Below are 19,088 nucleotides of genomic sequence, written 5' to 3' on the forward strand. Positions count from 1 at the left end.
CTGAGCTTCGCTGTGATGCCGGGCGGGGGAAGGAGGCTTTTCCCCCCCACCTCCCGGCATCGGAGCTTCGCTGTGATGCCGGGCGGGGGAAGGAGGCTTTTCCCCCCCACCTCCCGGCATCGGAGCTTCGCTCTGATGCCGGGCGGGGGAAGGAGGCTTTTCCCCCCCACCTCCCGGCATCGGAGCTTCGCTCTGATGCCGGGCGGGGGAAGGAGGCTTTTCCTCCCCACCTCCCGGCATCGGAGCTTCGCTCTGATGCCGGGCGGGGGAAGGAGGCTTTCCCCCCCCCACCTCCCGGCATCGGAGCTTCGCTGTGATGCCGGGCGGGGGAAGGAGGCTTTTCCCCCCCACCGCCCGGCATCGGAGCTTCGCTCTGATGCCGGGCGGGGGAAGGAGGCTTTTCCCCCCCACCTCCCGGCATCGGAGCTTCGTTCTGATGCCGGGCGGGGGGGGGGGAGGAGGTCCGAGGACAGTGGGGAAGACGCGCTGCGCTTCCCCGCTGTCCCAGAGATTTCCCTATGGGCTGTCGTCTTGCGAAGCAAGCCCATAGGGAAATTCGTTTTGCGAAGCGCCTCCAAAACGGAAAACCCTTTCGTCTAGCGGGTTTTCCGTCTTGCGAGGCGTTCGTCTTGCGGGGTACCACTGTATTTGGTTTTTTTACATTATTGTAATTCTGTAGATATAATAATAATAATAATAATAATAATAATAATAATAATAATAATTTATTTATACCCCACCCATCTGACTGGGTTTCCCCAGCCACTCTGGGCAGCTTCCAACAGAATATTAAAATACAATAACCTATTAAACATTAAAAGCTTCCCTGAACAGGGCTGCCTTGAGATGTCTTCTAAAAGTCTGGTAGTTGTTTTTCTCTTTGACATCTGGTGGGAGGGCGTCCCACAGGGCGGGTGCCACTACCGAGAAGGCCCTCTGCCTGGTTCCCTGTAACTTGGCTTCTCACAGTGAGGGAACCGCCAGAAGGCCCTCGGCACTGGACCTCAGTGTCTGGGCAGAACAATGGGGGTGGAGACGCTCCTTCGGGTAGTTTAACTGGTTTTTAACTGTACTGTAGCTTTGTGCGTGTGTAAGCTATGTGTGTTTTATGTGCATTTGTTTTAATTTATGTGAGCTGCCTTGAGTTACTAGTTCTGGGGAAGAGGTGGGATAGATAGACAGACAGACAGACATATATAAATAAATGTCAAAGCCCAGTTAAATCAGATCACTGGACTCAGAGTTAACTAGTATGTGCAGATCCACATAAGTAAAATGGGGTAAAATCCCCAAGGACAAGGATAGTCTGGCGATGCTGATTCATGCATTTCTAACCTCAAGACTTGATTACTGCAATGTACACCACATGGGGCCACCCTTGCATCTGTTCTGGAAGCTTCAGCTGGGGCAAAATACTGTGGCCAGACAGCTAATGGGGACAGACTACCAGCACCACATAACCTTGATGCTTAAAAATTGTCCCTATATTATTGAGTCAGATTCAAATCATTCATTGATCTGCAAGGCAAGGCCTTACCAACATGGGTCCAAATATATTGAGGCTCAATCACTGAGATCTGTTGGTCGTTCCCCATGGTTCAGATGCACAGTTTGTAACCTGTTGGTCTTCCTCCCAGCTGATATTAGACAGGCATCTTCTTGCTGAATTTCAAGTGTATGAGACTTGCACTAAGACTTGTTCCAGCAGACATTTTCAGGAAGTGGTCAGTCTGTGATAACTTTTGATGGTTCTATTGCCTCATTTTCTGCAGCCTGTTTTTATGTACACTGCTTAGAAACACGAATCATTAATCGATGTTTAAATGTGGTAGGTAAAACAAACAAACCAATAAAAATGGGGAGATTTAAATGTTCATAATAACCCAGTTAATCTTGGCTGAAACCTCCTGCTACAATTTCAAAATAGGAACAATAATTTCAACCTTGAATATCCAATTTGAGCATAGTCACATTATGAAAGCTTCACATTATTTCTCTTTCGGCAATCTTGAATATCATATTATTTTTGGGGGGGGACCTCAAGGTTGCAAGGGATTTTTGTAGTTAATTAAGAATCTTATTGATTTTTTAAATGCGTATATACAATTAAATTTGCCTGCTCTTATCTTGAGTGCTGCATAGAACAATGGCTAAAGCAACAGGAATAGGTGGCATCATCTGCTGGCTTCAGCTGGGCTCTGACATGCGAGGGAATCAGTTTCTCTGGTCTCTCTCTGCACAAAGGAAACCTTGACTGAATGAGAGTGTAAACGCTTTCAGGGAGCTGCAGTGTATCATCTATAGGCTCTCAAGTTTGAGAAGCTGTAAATTTCCTCAGGAAAAGGGGGGGGAAACATCACCTGTGGGGAATGTGGTAATATTGCTTTCATAAAAAGGAGCAAAACCTTGAAAATGCTGTCCGTACAATCCAAGTACATTCCAAAAGAAACGTGAGGTGTTGCCATGGTAACCCCAGGCAACACCTTGATGTAAATCTGAGGCAGAGGCCTATGAAGTGGCCTGGACACCCCATTTTCTTTTACTGGTATTGGCGAGTGTGGATTCCCTGCTCCTCCTCTAGAGCAATGTTTTCCAATTGGCGGTCCAAAGACCCCAGGTGGTCTTTTTCACATAAAAAAATACTACCACAGAGATATCAAAATTTTCAAAAGTAGGTGTCCGTGGCTCGGCTTTTGAAAAACAACGGGTCTACAATCCTTAGCTAACTGGGTACTACTGCTCTAGAGTCATAATTTCCTTAATGGTTTGCTCCTTTCTGCATAACTCCAAAAGGAAGGGAGGGAACCAAAACAGAGCCTTGGGGCATCTTAAAAGATGTGCCCAATGTTAGTCCGACTTAAAGCAGAGCCAGTGAAGTCAATAAACATGCCTAACTAAGGTCCACTAATTTCAGTGGGTTTTGTTCTGGAGAGGGAGCACTTGGTTAGCGACGCCTCCTAAGAAATTTATCATGGCGTATAAGCTTTATATATGGGTGGCGCTGTGGGTTAAACGACAGAGCCTAGGACTTGCCTATTAGAAGGTTGGCGGTTCAAATCCCTGCGACGGGGTGAGCTCCCGTTGCTCAGTCCCTGCTCCTGCCAACCTAGCAGTTCAAAAGCACGTACCGCTGCAGCGGGAAGGTAAACGGTGTTTCCATGCGCTGCTCTGGTTCACCAGAAGTGGCTTAGTAATGCTGGCCACATAACCTAGAAGCTGTACGCCAGCTCCCTCGGCCAATAAAGCAAGATGAGCGCCGCAACCCCAGAGTCGGTCACAACTGGACCTAATGGTCAGGGGTCCCTTTACCTTTATAAGCTTTAACAGGCTTTTATCAAATACACACACAAGAGAAGGGGGAGGGGTAGAAAGAGTAGAAGAAATATTCGAGATGTGTGTTCTTTTAATAAAGAGAGCCCAAAAAATGAAGCAGCACAGGAGGCAAACAGAGATGCATCACATTACAATTTCCGAGTGCAAATTTCCGATTCGATCTGACGGATATGATCCAAGCAGGCTGGCAACCAGTAGCTGCTGGTAATGAACCGACCGACGTGGCAAGATCAACAGTATAAATAAACTTCCCCCTGGCAAATATGTTAATGGGTTCTAAATGTGCTAATGGATTCCAGTTGGATGACTTTACTCTTTGAAACTTTTCATTGTTAGGTAAGGTCTGCTACAGAGCATAATAATAATAATAATAATAATAATAATAATAATAATAATAATAATAATTTATTATTTATACCCAGCCCATCTGGCTGGGCTTCCCCAGCCACTCTGGGCAGCTTCCAACCAAATATTAAAATACAGTAATACATCAAACATTAAAAGCTTCCCTAAATATCCTCTGAGATTGATATATCCCCCACCCCGTGATTTCTGGGTGGCTACAGTGGCGTAGCGTGGGTTGTCAGCACCCGGGGCAAGGCAAGTAATTTGCGCCCCCTAACCCGTGGATTTGCGCCCCCTAACCCGTGGATTTCCGCCCCCTAACCCTAACCCCCAGATGTTGCGGCCGGCCCCCCCTGCACCCCCCATGCTACGCCACTGGGTGGCTAACAGCTTATTGCTCAAAGTGGGCTTAGAAGGGGTGAGATGTCACCCAGTTCTTTTCAGCTAGACCTATAACCATCTCCTTTCTTTTCTGACAGACATGATGAATTCTGGCCCAACCCCACCACATAGAGGCAATTAGTGATACTTTTTTAGAAGAAGAAGAAGAAAAGCAATGACTCAGAACCATAACTGAAATAACAAGCCACATTACCAGCCTGTCTTGAATACCGTAATTCTTCAAGAGTAACTCCATTCTAATTAAATTCTTTTTTAAAAAAAGAAAGATAAAAAATATAGGAAACCACAAAGAACATTATAATTTGGGAGAAGTTCTCTATAGGATCGTATTACTGGATTTCTGACTCTTCACAGTACGCGCCTCTATGAATGGTAAGCAACACTGATCACCATTCACAGCTTTCTAAATGTTGAACCCTTTTGAAGTCCCAAAATATACATCCGCTCTTCTGATTTTGAAAGCCTTTTGCTGCCCTCTTGTGGTTCTTCCCAGAAATATGCTGGTGAATGAGAACACACCCATATGATGTGGGAAAGGATTTTGTGAGCTGATTTTAGAAGGCAGTTTGGATTTCATCCCAGTGTTTTGCAAGGCAGATAGGTTTTGGATTCCTTGCCCTGTTTTAGATGATGGTGCCTTAACTGCCAACTCATACTTCTGTGGCAGTGTACAATGTCTCCTGAAATATAATGATCTGATATTAATACATTTTGCCCTGATTCCTCAATACACGTTGAGATGGTGTAGATCGGGGTGCCCAAACACTTTGGGTCCAATGGCGCATTTGGGAGGGATCCTTGTTGTGTGCACTACAAAATGTGCATTTCACAGAACCTTGGGAATTCTCAGAGTTATCCTCTCTCTAAAAAGAGTTGTTCCACCTGGCCTTAGAATCAGTTTGATTCCCTCCCCCTCTTTCTTTTTCCTTTCTCCTCCTGTGAAGAGGCTGCATCCTAATGTTTTAATGTTGTATTTTAATGTTGTTTTTTAAATTGTATTTCAATCAACTTGTTTTTATTATTGGTTGTTAGGCGACTTGGCTGGGGAGGGTGGGGTATAAATAAAATTTATTATTATTATTATTATTATTATTATTATTATTATTAAACAAACAACAGGCTACACCACTCCACCACACCACAAAAAAGGGGGGGAAACAGGCAATGCTCCCCAATCAGAGAAGCAAAGAGTTTTGTAAAACTCTGGAGTTTTTTAAATTAAAATCCAGAAGGGGCAAGGGGTCTTGTGAGCATCAAAGGGTATGTGTCCATAGGGACCATCTTGTGAGCCCCGCACATTTGTTTGTTTGTTTGTTTGTTTGTTTGTTTGTTTGTTTGTTTGTTTGCTTCCCACCCATCTGGCTGGGTTTCCCCAGCCACTCTGGGCGGCTCCCAACAGAATATTGAAAACACGATAAAACATCAAACATTAAAATCTTCCCTAAACAGGGCTGCTTTCAGATGTCTTCTAAAAGTCAGAGAGTTGTTTATTTCCTTGACATATGATGGGAGGGTGTTCCACTACCGACAAGGCCCTCTGCCTGGTTCCCTGTAACCTCACTTCTTGCAGTGGGGAAACCGCCAGAAGGCCCTCGGAGCTGGACCTCAGTGTCCTGGCAGAACGATGGGGACAGAGGCACTTAGGCAGCCCCCTTGTGGCAGACAGCCCTCACTTTTGGCAGACAGTGAGAAGGCCAAGACCTGCTAAGTTTCAGCCAGGGTGATGTGTCCTCAGAGAGAGTCTGTTGAGATGCTAACATATAACCAGGGCCATAGCGTGGGGAGAGCTAGTGGGGCTGTAGCCCCAGGCACATGGTTTTGAGGGTGCACAACCCCATCGGGATCCCCACCCTGCCTGTCTGCCAAGGCCAGATGGGCTCCCCCCTGCACAGGTACGCAGCACAGTGTGGCCCATGAACCCCCTGTGCCCCATGCCCACCCAGTGGCAAGGGTTCGGCTGGTGTGGCAGCTTTTGTGCACTCTTCACACCCAGCCCCTGGTCCCTCCTGTGCGCCGCTGCATATAATGGCTTCTCTGGTATTTCGAATCCTCAAAAAAATGTGTGTTTCCTTTCATTGTTTATAAAACACCATGTTTGGTTTGGTTTATTGGTTTGTTTGTGTGTTTTTGAAGGGGGAAAGCTTCCCCATTCAGCAGCAGGGCTGCTTTAAATATAATCCCCCTTCAGAAAAGAGCACTAGAAAAAAGGAAAAAGGAAAGACAGCTTCCCCAAAAGCAGCACACACCATGTTTGACCAGAAGTAACCTCAACAAAATTCATGCCATTTTCTTGACACGTTCCGTTTACTCCTTCCCCCACTGCTCCCCATTTTATTGTCCCAGCTAATAAGCAAAAACAAGGGAATGTAACAAGTTCCTGATGAGCTGCCATACTTGACTGGTGGGCTCATGGAATAAAATAGGTCACCTGCAAAGAGGCACTGCTATGTTTGAGGTGACCCCAAGTTAGATGTCTTCTGGGGCTGCCCTGGGTATTCCTTTACTGCCCTGGTGTCCCCCAATTGCAGGGTCTGGGAGGGTTGTGATGCAGGTTGTGTGTGTGTTTGTGAAACATAGAAAGAGGGAGAAAATGTGGAGCAGGAGGCAGGGGAATGCAGGTGGGTGCCACCCCCTAGTAAAATTTAAAAGACATGATAGCCTGAAATCAGCAGGCCCGTGTCCTTCACTTCTTTTCTAGCCATATGCCAGAAACTGATGAGCATTAAAACAACAACAGCAACCACATACACACCTCCAGGAACTCAAGTTGTATTCACCACTCAAGTTGCAATTTTCAGGTATGAAAATATTTGTGCCATATTCAAGGATAGGAATGAATCTGATTCACTCCGCAATGCAGAGCTGTCACACGCAGTATGTTTTCTGGACTGCAGCTCTCATAATCCCTAACTATTGGTCATGCTGGCTGGGACCGGTGGGAGTTGGAGTCTCAGAACATTTGGAGGACCATAGGCTCTCTGTTAGCTACGCAGTGACCAATCTGTTACGGCACCCAAAAGAGCTAATTAAGAGGATATGGTTTAGGGAAACACAACTTACCCCATATAACCTGCCATAAGGAGACACAGATTGTATATGTGAGAAAAAATAAAGAGGAAGAGGATGGTGCTGAAGAACATTGTCATCCAAGACCCGTGGTCCTCGCGGAACATTTTCAATCGGAGTAATTGGCCTGCAATGAGAAGATGGTTAAGAAACATGTTAAAACAAATGTTCGCCCAACAGGTTTTCCACTGCTCTAATACGAGAGGGAGAAAACACAGGTGGCAGGTCTATATTTGCCTAGGAGGTTCAATGATTGAACCAAACTCCAATAAACATGCAAATGCGCAGGTCTGGCGAATAATATGGTCGGCGGCTCCATTGTAAGGCATCTGTTTACACGATAAACAGAGATACCCCTTCCCGGCGGTTGTGATGTGGCTTGGAAAACTCGTGTCACATTCATGCATACATTTGACTGCAAAGCGTTTTTGGAATGGTGCAGTTTTTGTTGATTCTGTGTGAATGAAAGAATTGGCTTGTGGCTCCCACAGAACGAGACGCGCAGAACGTTGGCTCCAAAGCTCCTGCTGTGGCCTGGCACACACTCCTTCCCACATCATAGTATTTTCTTGTTGGGCCTGTTGAGATATTATACTAGGAAGAACAAGTGGGTGTGTGGGTGAGGCAGCTTCTGGGTTGCTTGGATAATTTGGACTGCTGACTTCCAAAGGAATAATTTGGATTCCAAAGTTCTGCTGTTCCCTCGGCCAAAGTTCCTCAAGCTAGTATACATGTGTTCATGGGTATTTCAGTAAATGTGCAAGTTTAATGGATGTGGCCTGGGGCTGGGGGCTGAAAGTGGCCCTTCCACGTCTCTCCTCAGGGCACAACCCTTCCCTAGTCACACCTGCTTCTGGCCCTACTTTGAGTGTTTTGGTCTGGCTGGGGTGTGTCCTTCAACTCTGCCATCCCACCCATGACTAGGGCTGGGCAATACAGTATCTGCTTTTCAGCATCATTATATATCACCAGCTAAACAAAAACCTGCATCTAACGCTTAGATTTGGGATGCGGGTGGCGCTGTGGGTTAAACCACAGAGCCTAGGACTTGCCGATCAGAAGGCCGGCAGTTTGAATCCCCGTGATGGCGTGAGCTCCCGTTGCTCTGTCCCAGCTTCTGCCCACCTAGCAGTTTGAAAGCACATCAAAGTACAAGTAGATAAACAGGTACCGCTCCGGGAAGGTAAACGGCATTTCTGTGTGCTGCTCTGGTTCGCCAGAAGCGGCTTAGTCATGCTGGCCACATGACCCGGAAGCTGTATGCTGGCTCCCTCGGCCAATAAAGCGAGATAAACACCGCAACCCCAGAGTTGGTCACGACTGGACCTAATGGTCAGGGGTCCCTTTACCTTTACCTTTTTAACACTTAGATTAGTGCTGTATAACATTTAGGAATCCTCTGTGCATGTTGCAGAAACCTGATTGCTATCTGCATGCTGAGTAAGCGTAAGGAAGGCTACCTTACATTCGCCTGAATGCCACTCCCTGCTAACAACCAACTGATTAATAAACTTGGATTGTATTATCTGATACCAGGGGCAGTGCAAAATAACATGTGTGATTTGTCTCTGTCCACAAGGGCATAGTCTCTCTACGAGTAATACTTCCTGGACTCTCCTCTGTTGTGTTGCTCAGAGTAGCACATTCAGTCTCGCTAGCATGTAGGCCCTGGGTCGATTCAAGTTGATCAAATGAGAGAGATAAAATGCCATTGGCTGCTCACCTTGCCCCACCCCCAGACTTGCAACAGCGCAATCTCATCCGTACCTATTCAGAGGTAAGCCACATTGAATGATATGGCACTTACTCCTGTGCGAGCAAGTTTAGAACTGCAACCCAAGAGAACTACTTCAACTCAGTTTGAACTGGGTTTAAGAGTCCTGTTAGCGGAGAATGTATTTGATGGGAAACGCAACAAAAGAATGTTTATTGTGGCAACTCAGCCACACAGAAGAGTAATTAGACCTCCTGACAGCATTCACCTTGGTGGTATGCTAAGAATAAAGTCATTAATCTCCATCCTAACTGGATATCTACAGCATATTTTATTCTCTGTGAAAAAGCTAAAGGCTTCTTTTACTGAGTTAGAGCTACGGTTATACTGTATTCCCATCTTAACGATTTCTCCCCAAGCCCCAGCCCAGGCCCTTTTGGTTTCATATATGGCCATGGTAGAAGTCTCTTCCTGCAATGTGATTACCCTACTTAGAGAGCAGTGTTAACCCAAAAAGGGGGGAAAGTAGGCTGAGTGCTGACATTATTTAACGCTGAAAAGTTAACATACCACTTCTTCCTAATGAGGCAATGTATAAGTAAGTGATGGCTAAGTGCCATGAGCGATGCTTCAGGAGGCAAGTCAGGGAGAACAAGCATCTAAAATAGAATCATTTCTCACAATGAAAAATACTTAAAGGGGCTACAAAGCAGCTTACGCTAATGGCTTTCATTGAAATGCTTCTATTTCAGGAAGCTAATTGGTTAACACAAAAAAGCAGGTGGTTCAAACCATGACCTGTGGTGCTTGAATTTTAATTGATTTTAGTAGAACTAAGCCCAGATTGACACGTGTGGCAGTCCAATGAGGTAGAAGGGTCCTGGGACAGCAAGGTAGGTTGTGCCACGTCAGACAGCAGGTTGAAATACTCCTTTTGAAAAACCTTCTCATGTACAGAAGCAACACTTCCCTGCAAGTAACAAGCTAACACATCAGGAAGAGAATTTCTATGGCAATTATATGAATATCAATCAGGAACATGGGTGGTGCTGTGGTCTAAACCACTGAGCCTCTTGGGCTTGCCAATCGGAAGGTCAGCGGTTCGAATCTCCACAATGGAGTGAGCTCCTGTTGCTCTGTCCCAGTTTCTGCCAACCTAGCAGTTTGAAAACACGCCAGTGCAAGTAGATAAATAGGTACCACTGTGGTGGGAAGGTAAACGGCGCTTCTGTGTGCTCTGGTTTCTGTCACGGTGTTCTGTTGTGCCAGAATTGGTTTAGTCATGCTGGCCACATGACCCAGAAAGCTGTCTGTGGACAAAAGCCGTCTCCCTCGGCCTGAAATCCCATAGTCGCCTTTGACTGGACTTAACCCTCCAGGGGTCCTTTACCTTTTACCATTTTTTAAAATGTGAATATCAAACCACAGAGAATATCAAACCACAGAGATTAAATACTAAAAACGACCACAAGAGAAGTTGGAACGAGTAAACCTTTGCAATGCCACCTTGTGATGGAAACAAATTCTTCATAAGAACGTAAGACAAGCCCTGCTGAATGCGGGAACATCTGGTTGGCCACTGTGAGAACAGGATGTTGGACTGAAAGGGCCACTGTCCTGGTCCAGTAGGCTATTTTTATGTTCTTAAAATAAAGGCCGACCAGCTCTTCCTTAAGATAGGACTTTCCGAGTGATGCCACCTGCACACCAATAATCACCCCAGCAGGCTAAAGAGAAGCCTGGACAAGCAAAGGTCATGGGATTCGATGGCAAACATTTGTCAGTTTGGGAAGACTATTGTTTGTTTATTTAAAGCATTTATGTACCACCTAATATTTTTAAAAAATCTCTAAGAGGTACTATTGACTAAGACTACTATGTCCTTCTCAAAATGGGCCACCAACAAAGGGAAGATCCTCCCTTCCTTGTTACACTGAACTCTGGCTTTTCCTCTAGAGAGCCAGTGTGGTGTAGTGGCTCAGAGTGGTAGACTCGTAACTTGGTGAACCGGGTTCACTTCCCTGCTCCTCCACATGCAGCTGCTGGGTGACCTTGGGCCAGTCACACTTCTCTGAAGTCTCTCAGCCCCACTCACCTCACAGAGTGTTTGTTGTGGGGGAGAAAGGGAAAGGATAATGTTAGCCGCTTTGAGACTCCTTCGGGTAGTGATAAAGTGGGATATCAAATCCAAACTCTTCTTCTTCTTCTTCTTCTTCCAAGGACCTCAAGGTGGCATGCATGGTTCTGCCCCTCCGCCTTAAAACCTCACAACAACCCAGTGAGGTAGGTTAGGCTGACTGACAGCAACTGGCCCAAGATCACCCAGTGCGATGTATGCCTTAGTGGAGATTTGAACCCTGCTCCCTGAGGCCCCAGTCCGACACACTAACCAGTGAACCACAATGGCAAACGGAGGTGCCAGTGCTGTGAGCAGAAAGATCCACAAAGGTAGCTAGCTAGCTAGCTGCTGTTGTGTACTTTGGATTGGTTTCCTAGGATTCCTTAAAAGCATCTACACAAAACAAAACCTGATCGGTTTGGATTCTGTGCAGCGTATTTTTATGATAAGCAGTGAAAACACAGGCGGCAAATTGTTTTCCCGAGATAATATGCGGTATCATTGTAAAAGTGTGGGCAAGCAAAAAAGTGCGACTTAGCCTTTCTCTGCGAAGGGGAGGAGTCTAGAGGCTGAAAGAAGTGGCCTGTATGTTTCCATTTTCATTATCCACAATATGTGGATTATTAACGAACACAGATGGGAACATAGACGTTAATGGGATAGCATCCCATTTTGACAAAGCTGGAGATTAATGGGGAAATTCCAAGATGACTTGGAACTCCCAGCCCTGCTCAATGGAGAATGCAACCGTTTTTAAACCAGGTAAGAAAATAGTAAAAGACCTATTTTCAAGTATTTGTTTGAATGGGATACAGCATTTAGTGTTGTTCTTGGCATCTGTCTCGAGAAAGAAATGTAGAAACTAACCTGAGTTTTAAGTTATACATAACCATGGAATACAGAGCCTGCAGCTGAATATTATATTTTCCATGAATTCTTATACTGAAATGATTTTCAAGCAGTTCTCCTTTAATTCTAATAAATACAGATCTTGACAATTCATTTTACCTTGACTGCATTAAGAATTAAAATGAAACGTTAAATTTCTATTGGCATAGCTCATTACACTTTACTGGAGTGTTAATTGAGCATAAAAGAGGAATTTGCCTCACAATTAATAACCAAAAGGTAAAGCATTAATTTTCAGTACTGGATGTCATATTAGCTACTGTTCCATTAAAGACCAATATCTGTTTCTGTTTTTACTAACGCCTAATGCTGCAAAGCGTGAAAGGCTATAATTATGAACCATTGTTTGCAATGTATCCCATAATATAGGATATACATGACTAGGAATGAGTGAATGTGACAGTTTCAGTTTCTCTCAGTCTCTCGTTTTCCCAACTGCCTACATCCACATCAATTTGTGGATTATTATTTTTTTAAAGTCTACATGAAAATTCATCAGCATTCCACAATAAATTTATCTTCATGCACACGTCTGCAAAGCACTTTTCCCTAATGTAACACACTAGTGTATGCTATAGTCACTGATATATGCATTGTTTACACACTTTACCGTAGTGCCTGCATTTTCAATGTGCTGGCATCAATGCTGATTTCAGGTGAGATCGTGCAAGAAATCACACGAGCTCTTGTGATTGTGATTCCAGCAACACCTTGCTGGAAATTGACACAATCTCATCCAAAATCAGCACTGCTTCTCTGGCAGTAGTGGAGCACCCAGCGGGGGGCACCGCATGAGGTGATGGCCTCATCCTGCCTAAAGCTGTGCCGACTCTGGACTGAGACAATTTAATTGTTTGTAGGATGCTTTGTCATTGATGCCACAGGAATGGTGGAATATAAATTGATTAGAAAAATAAATAATGGACAGTCTTCACATCTGTCAACAGCACATAGATCCACGACCCACTCACACATGATGAAACTAATATACCCGCCCCATACATTCTCATGTTTCACTTGGTCCTCATTTGGTTTCATTTGGTAATTTTAGACACAGAAAGCAGCATTAACGCACATTATGGGATTGTTGCCTTCCTAGTACCTTTGTTTAGCAGGAAGTAATTAAATATTATCATCTTAGCCTGGATAATGTCTCCTTATCATTTTGTGCTTGTAATTACGGGGATCTTTATAGTAGCCCAGAGATTAAGCAGTGAGAAGTAATTACCAATAGATACTTATAACTACAAAACGAGTTGCATTGCCCTGCTGGAACGCAAGGTATTCTCCAAACAGGAACAGCAGGATTGTGGAAATGAGCAGTCTAAGAACACATAAAATAGCAGTCTTAGGTACAGAAAACTAGGGTTTTATGGAATAGGCGTTTTGCAAACATTGCCTGGAGAGACTCAATGACAAATTAAATGTGGCATTATTCTCATCGTGGGGCCTTGCTTTGTTGATCTATAGGATGGAGCAGGGGAAGGGGAGCAGGATTGGGACCACGATGAGAGGGTTTAACCCTTTGGAACCCCACCACCACAGTCCTGGTCAGAATCCGCCCCCACAATCCCCAAATGGACTTGCTATTCACCATGAGAAAAAAGCTTTATACAGTGGTACCTCGCAAGACGAATGCCTCGCAAGACAAAAAACTCGCTAGATGAAAGGTTTTTCTGTTTTCGATTTGCCTCGCAAGACGAATTTCCCTATGGGCTTGCTTCGCAAGACGAAAACGTCTCGCGACTTTGTTTCCTTTGTCTAAAAACAAAGACATGTTTTGTTTATAAAGTTAATTTATTTTCCCTTCAATTTTTGAACTGCTCTTTACAGTATGTGTGACTTTAAAGAGCAGTTAATAAACTGTTGTTGTACCAAATTTGGCTTTGTTTGGACTTTTTTTGACCATAGGAACGCATTAATTGATTTTCAATGCATTCCTATGGGATTTCGTGCTTCGCAAGACGAAAAATTCGCTAGATGACAAAACTTGCGGAACGAATTAATTTCGTCTTGCGGGGCACCACTGTATACAGTAGTATCTTGGTTCTCGAGTGGCTTAGTTGTTGAATAAATCAGCTCCTAAATGCCGCAAACCCGGTAGTAAGTGTTCCGGTTTGCGAATGTTTTTCGGAAGCTGAACATCCGACGCGGCTTGCGCTTGAGTGCAGGAAGCTCCTGCAGCCAATCAGAAGCCACACCTTGATTTTCGAGCGGTTTCGGGAGTCGAACGGACTCCTGGAATGGATTAAGTTTGAGAACCAAGGTACCAGTTGGCTAAACAAAAGTCATGGCAAGGCTAGGAAGCTGTCTTATATCACGTTAGACCAAAGGTCTATCTAGTTCAGAGTAACTCTGCTAGCTGGCAGCAGCTCTCCCAGGCTGTGGTTTCTCTACTGCCAGGGATAACCTGGGACCTTCTGCATGCAAAAAAATATGGCAAATAAGGGAAGGGAAAGGGCCATCAAGAAGCATCCTTTTTTGCCATATTTTTCCACTGAAACAGTAAATCCAAATTACATGGGGAAACAATATGGGGATGGCATTTGGATGAAGGCAATGTCATACTGAAGAGTTTGGATTTGATATTCCACTTTATCACTACCCTAAGGAGTCTCAAAGCGACTAACAATCTCCTTTCCCTTCCTCCCCCACAACAAACACTCTGTGAGGTGAGTGGGGCTGAGAGACTTCAGAGAAGTGTGACTAGCCCAAGGTCACCCATCAGCTGCAGAGACGCGAACCCGGTTAACCAGATTACGAGTCCACTGCTCTTAACCACTACACCACGCTGGCTACACAGACACTGCACAAAATGTGCATGAATCTTCTGCTGTGCCGAAATACCCACTTTCCAATTTTATTGTACCATACTATCATTCGACCCGAGCCAGTGCCAAGTGAGTGGGCCACAGAGAATTTATTTACCACTGAAGTCCCGTTTGCTCACAGAGATCCTTTTAAGTATTTTGAAGCAACACCTTGACTTTTTCTTTTGCTTTCAGGTAAAATCCATGGAAGGATGTCAAATACTACTTGCATTACCTTCTGCAGCAGCTTTAGCAGGCTGGAATGGTACTGCTACTTTGTGTTTATACTTTGCTTCTTAGTTGTGCTAATAGGATTTCTTGGGAACACGTTCACGCTGCTCTATTATACATACACTGTGAAATCGTGGACCAGTAGTACTGTATTTTTATTCAATTTGGCACTGTGTGACTTCACCTGGATTTTCCTGATTCCCTTTTCAGCCTACTACCTTCTGCTTAATCACACAGCATATTCTACCCAGATATTCTGCCAGGTGAAACGAACGTTCTTCGACATTAACGTCTACGGAAGCATCTATTTTCTCACACTGATCAGTTTTGACCGATTTCTAGGTGCCGTCCACCCAATTCGTTCCTTAAAATGGTGGGATAAAAGCAGAGCTACGTATTGCACCATCGCCATCTGGGTCCTCATTTTCATAGAGTCCATTCCTGATTTTTACTACACATTCATGGTCCAGAGGAAAAGGGAATCTGTAGCTTGCCTGGATAAAGTGGGAGGCCCTCTGCACTTTGCGGTGCCATTTACCATTTTCAGAGTTCTCTTTGGATTCCTTATTCCAGTCATTGTCATCTTTACATGCTACACGTTGACTGTGAAAGCATTACAGAAAATGAAAAACCGCCAACAGGGAAGACACCGAATTGGAAAGTCCTTGCTATTGGTTTTAGCTGCAATGATTGTTTTTGCGGTGGCCTTCATTCCCTATCATGTCACAATGACGGCAGTGATAATTTACAGAATGAATTACCAGCTCAACTCTGACAATATACACCTGATAGTTGTCATTTATAAGTTCACCGAAGTCATCTGTGTTTTGAGCAGCTCCCTAAACCCCATCATTTTCGTGCTTGCAAGCAAGAAATTCCAAGATAAGTTCAAAACCATGCAGTGTTCTCCTAAACACAGATGTCATTGCTGTCGATCACATAAAATTGAGGATGCTGCAGCTGCACTTTGATAGGTTAGATGCTTCGTCATTTTCAACTTCTGCTCTGATAATAGTTTTGAGACAAGTGGTACCTTTTGTTGAATCAAGCTCTGCTGGCATATCAGCAAGCTTTTCAAGGTCATTGAGTCTTTCTTCGAGCATTACCGTTAGAGTAAAGTAAACCCATAAGGACAGGTGGTAGGGATGAGCATACTGGCTCCAGCTTCTTCCAGCTTCATTCCCATTGCCCTTCCAGCTCATAGATGGTAACATCTGAAGCTGGGAACCTTCTGTACTCATGGAGGTTACACACACATTTTGGAACCTTGGAAAACCAGTGTTCTAGAATGTAGAGTGACTCTTCAGAAGGAGATTGCTGCTTCCTTCACAACCGGAAAGGCTTGGGGCAAGTGGATTCCTCTCCCCTGCCTCCTTGTGTGTTTATTTTTCCCAAATTGTAATGTCTGGAAAGGGCTATGCCTTAAGTGAACTGGACTAAGGGTTCTACACAGCTCGATAGCTGCTCACACACTGCAGAAAAATTCCATTCTGACCACTTTCACTGGATTGATCTTGGACCAGGCCATACATTGGAATCTCACCAAACTCTACCATATCATCAGAGAAGGATGTGTGACAGATGTTCACTAATGAAACAGGTCTCAGTAATATAATCAGTTCACATTTACCATTCCATATTGAAAGGGAACATAGCTGTCAACTTTTCCCCTTTTTTAAGGGAAATTCCCTTATTCCGAATAGGATTCCTCGCAAGAAAAGGGAAAAGTTGACAGCTATGAAAGGGAATGATAGCCCTTCAAGTCTTAAAAGCCACTGCCTGGTATTTCCAGATTTAACCATTGCTTATGTGCAGGAAGTTTTCTCCATTGGGGCTTCTTAAGCATTACCTAAGTCGTGTGGTATCCCCTCTGCCCTGATTGCCTTCCAGAAGGCTAGGCACCCAAACTGTGGTCTGAGCATCATTCATGGCATGTCTTTGAATAACACTTCCACTTTGAATTTTATAGAAGTCTATGGAATTCAAATGGCAATAAAAAATAAGAAATACAAATCCAAAAATAAAATCATACAGTGTTTAGCACAGTGCAAAGCAATTGCTACAACAAGCAGCAGCGAAATCATTAAGGGGTCTGTTAGGGCCACAGCAATTTTCAAGTGGTCCATGGGGGGCAGGGGTTGGGATTCACTGGCCTTGATGAATGGTTAAATGTCCCGATTGTGCAGACAAGGGCAGATCCCATAGGCTCCAAACATGGACCTGGCACTCTGTTGGGAGCCGTTTGGGAAAGACCTGCATGATTGGCTCCGGGCCAAATGTTATCCCAGCCATGCAGATGAAAGCAACTCCCATGCAGCTAGTGCAATGTTTCTAGGGCTCCATCTGTCCCTATATTCAACAGCTGGTAAGCAGGTAAATTTAATTCCTGTTTTATGGTACAGTGCTGCAAACATAAAATCCCTGATAGAATTTAGTACAGCCATGAATTTAGCTCACCTACAAAGGAAGAGCAATGGGCAATTAAAATACAAAAATGGATGAAGATTCTTGGTTTACCCCGAATGAGTCTAATTTATTTGCTAAAAATCATTGGTGATAACAACACTACAGGAATACAAACAGCATCAATGTAAACTTTAGCATAGGTGTCCCCAGCTCAGTGGACTCCATGTTGTACAGTGGAATGTTGTACAGGCTGCTAAGGAATACATACAGATCTTATATGTAAGATCTTATATGTAATGTGTTTATATCCCCATCCACCGCCAAATAATAATTTATTATTATGTATGTTGCCACTAAATGTTGAAACTTTAAATTCCACACTTTAAGGGCCTCTTAAGATGGTTCGCAATATAAACACGCTGTCGCTACCAACTCCACAATAAAAATGTCATTACAAAAATTAGAAGTAGCAAAGAAAGAAAGAAAGAAAGAAAGAAAGAAAGAAAGAAAGAAAGAAAGAAAGAAAGAAAGAAAGAACATTAGAAGCACCAGGAAGAAACAGATCAAACCCAAGATCTCCTAACCAGCTTCAAATGCCCTATAGAACAAACAAATCTTTACAGCTCCTATAAAAGCCAGTAGGGAGCTAGCCTGTTAATTCTTCTTCAGGAAACTTTCATTGAATTGTAGAGTTGGAAGGGGCCCCCAGGGTCATCTAGTCCAACCCCCTGCAATGCAAACATTTGGATAGACTGGATGTTATGCTCTATCCAACTGTCAGCTAGGCTTAAATAGCTTAGAAACCAGAAGCAGAACTCTGCTTGGTGATCTAGAGTGAGCAGACAGGTTCATACTAAAGACGACAGAATATTCTTAATCCAGTGTGTTTTATGAGAATTCAGGAGCTTCCCACCAAGTCCATTCACTACCCTATTTATTTCCATATTTGGTGGGAGGAGCTGTTCCATTCATGAAATTATTACTTTCTTTTCCCTACTCATGTGTAGCTCTGTGTGCCCAAAGTATTTTTTTTAAAGATATTTATTGAAATTTTAAACAATCCAATCAGACCAAAAAGAAAACAACATTATCACACACAAAGCAAAACAGATATAAAAAGTAAGAAACAAAGAGAGAAAACATAAAAAGGCATAGAAAAAAAACATAAAAGTCCAAATTTTTACTTTTTGTTTTCATAACCCTACTTCCTGACTTCCTCACATCTCCCTTTTCTGTGTTCCTTTTTACACAAATCATATTCAGCAATATCTTGCCCTCTTTCAAATCTTAGTCTATATTATGCATTTCAACCCATTGTGTCTCCAATTTTTTCCCTTTATATCCTTTTGATTACATTTGACACAGTGTATTCTAATTTTTTCACCCTTATCTTTTGAGACATTTGTTACATACTCCTTTTACCTATGTCACTAATGCCGCCTTGTCTTTATATCTTGCATCATTTTAGCATTCCAACAATTTAACATTCCAACATTTTACAATGTTTTTACAAATAGTCTTTAAACTTCTTCCAGTCCTCTTCCATTAACTCTTCTCCCAGGTCTCGGATTCTGCCAGTCATTTCTGCCAACTCCATGTAGTCTATCACTTGCGTCTGCCATTCTTCCAAGGTGGGCAAATCTTGTGTCTTCTGTGTGCCCAAAGTATTATGTATCTCAGTCAATGGGAAAACTGGGAAAGGGAAGTCATCACTTGCAAATGATTCACAGCCACAATTCAGTGGGAGAACATT

The 19,088-nt window shown here is 43.8% G+C and overlaps 2 protein-coding genes across 4 annotated transcripts in view; one reads left to right on the forward strand and one right to left on the reverse strand.

Annotated features, from left to right (window-relative positions):
• Positions 1-19,088, reverse strand: part of TMEM117 (transmembrane protein 117) — a 226,963-nt gene that overhangs the window by 178,952 nt on the left and 28,923 nt on the right. For all 3 annotated transcript variants that reach the window (XM_083463616.1, XM_083463617.1, XM_083463618.1), the window contains exon 3: positions 7,141-7,273. In XM_083463616.1, the coding sequence (XP_083319742.1) occupies positions 7,141-7,273 (133 nt within the window). The remainder of the gene's footprint in view (positions 1-7,140; positions 7,274-19,088) is intronic.
• LOC310688145 (lysophosphatidic acid receptor 6-like) lies at positions 11,687-16,107 on the forward strand (the record flags this gene model as incomplete). The annotated part of the gene is made up of 2 exons (XM_083464269.1): positions 11,687-11,741; positions 14,894-16,107. The coding sequence occupies 2 exons, from the start codon at positions 11,687-11,689 to the stop codon at positions 15,898-15,900; spliced, it is 1,062 nt and encodes a 353-aa protein (XP_083320395.1). The 3' UTR covers positions 15,901-16,107.

This window comes from Podarcis liolepis, assembly GCF_965112155.1.
Source record: "Podarcis liolepis genome assembly, chromosome: 10".
NCBI classification, from domain to species: Eukaryota; Metazoa; Chordata; class Lepidosauria; order Squamata; family Lacertidae; genus Podarcis; species Podarcis liolepis.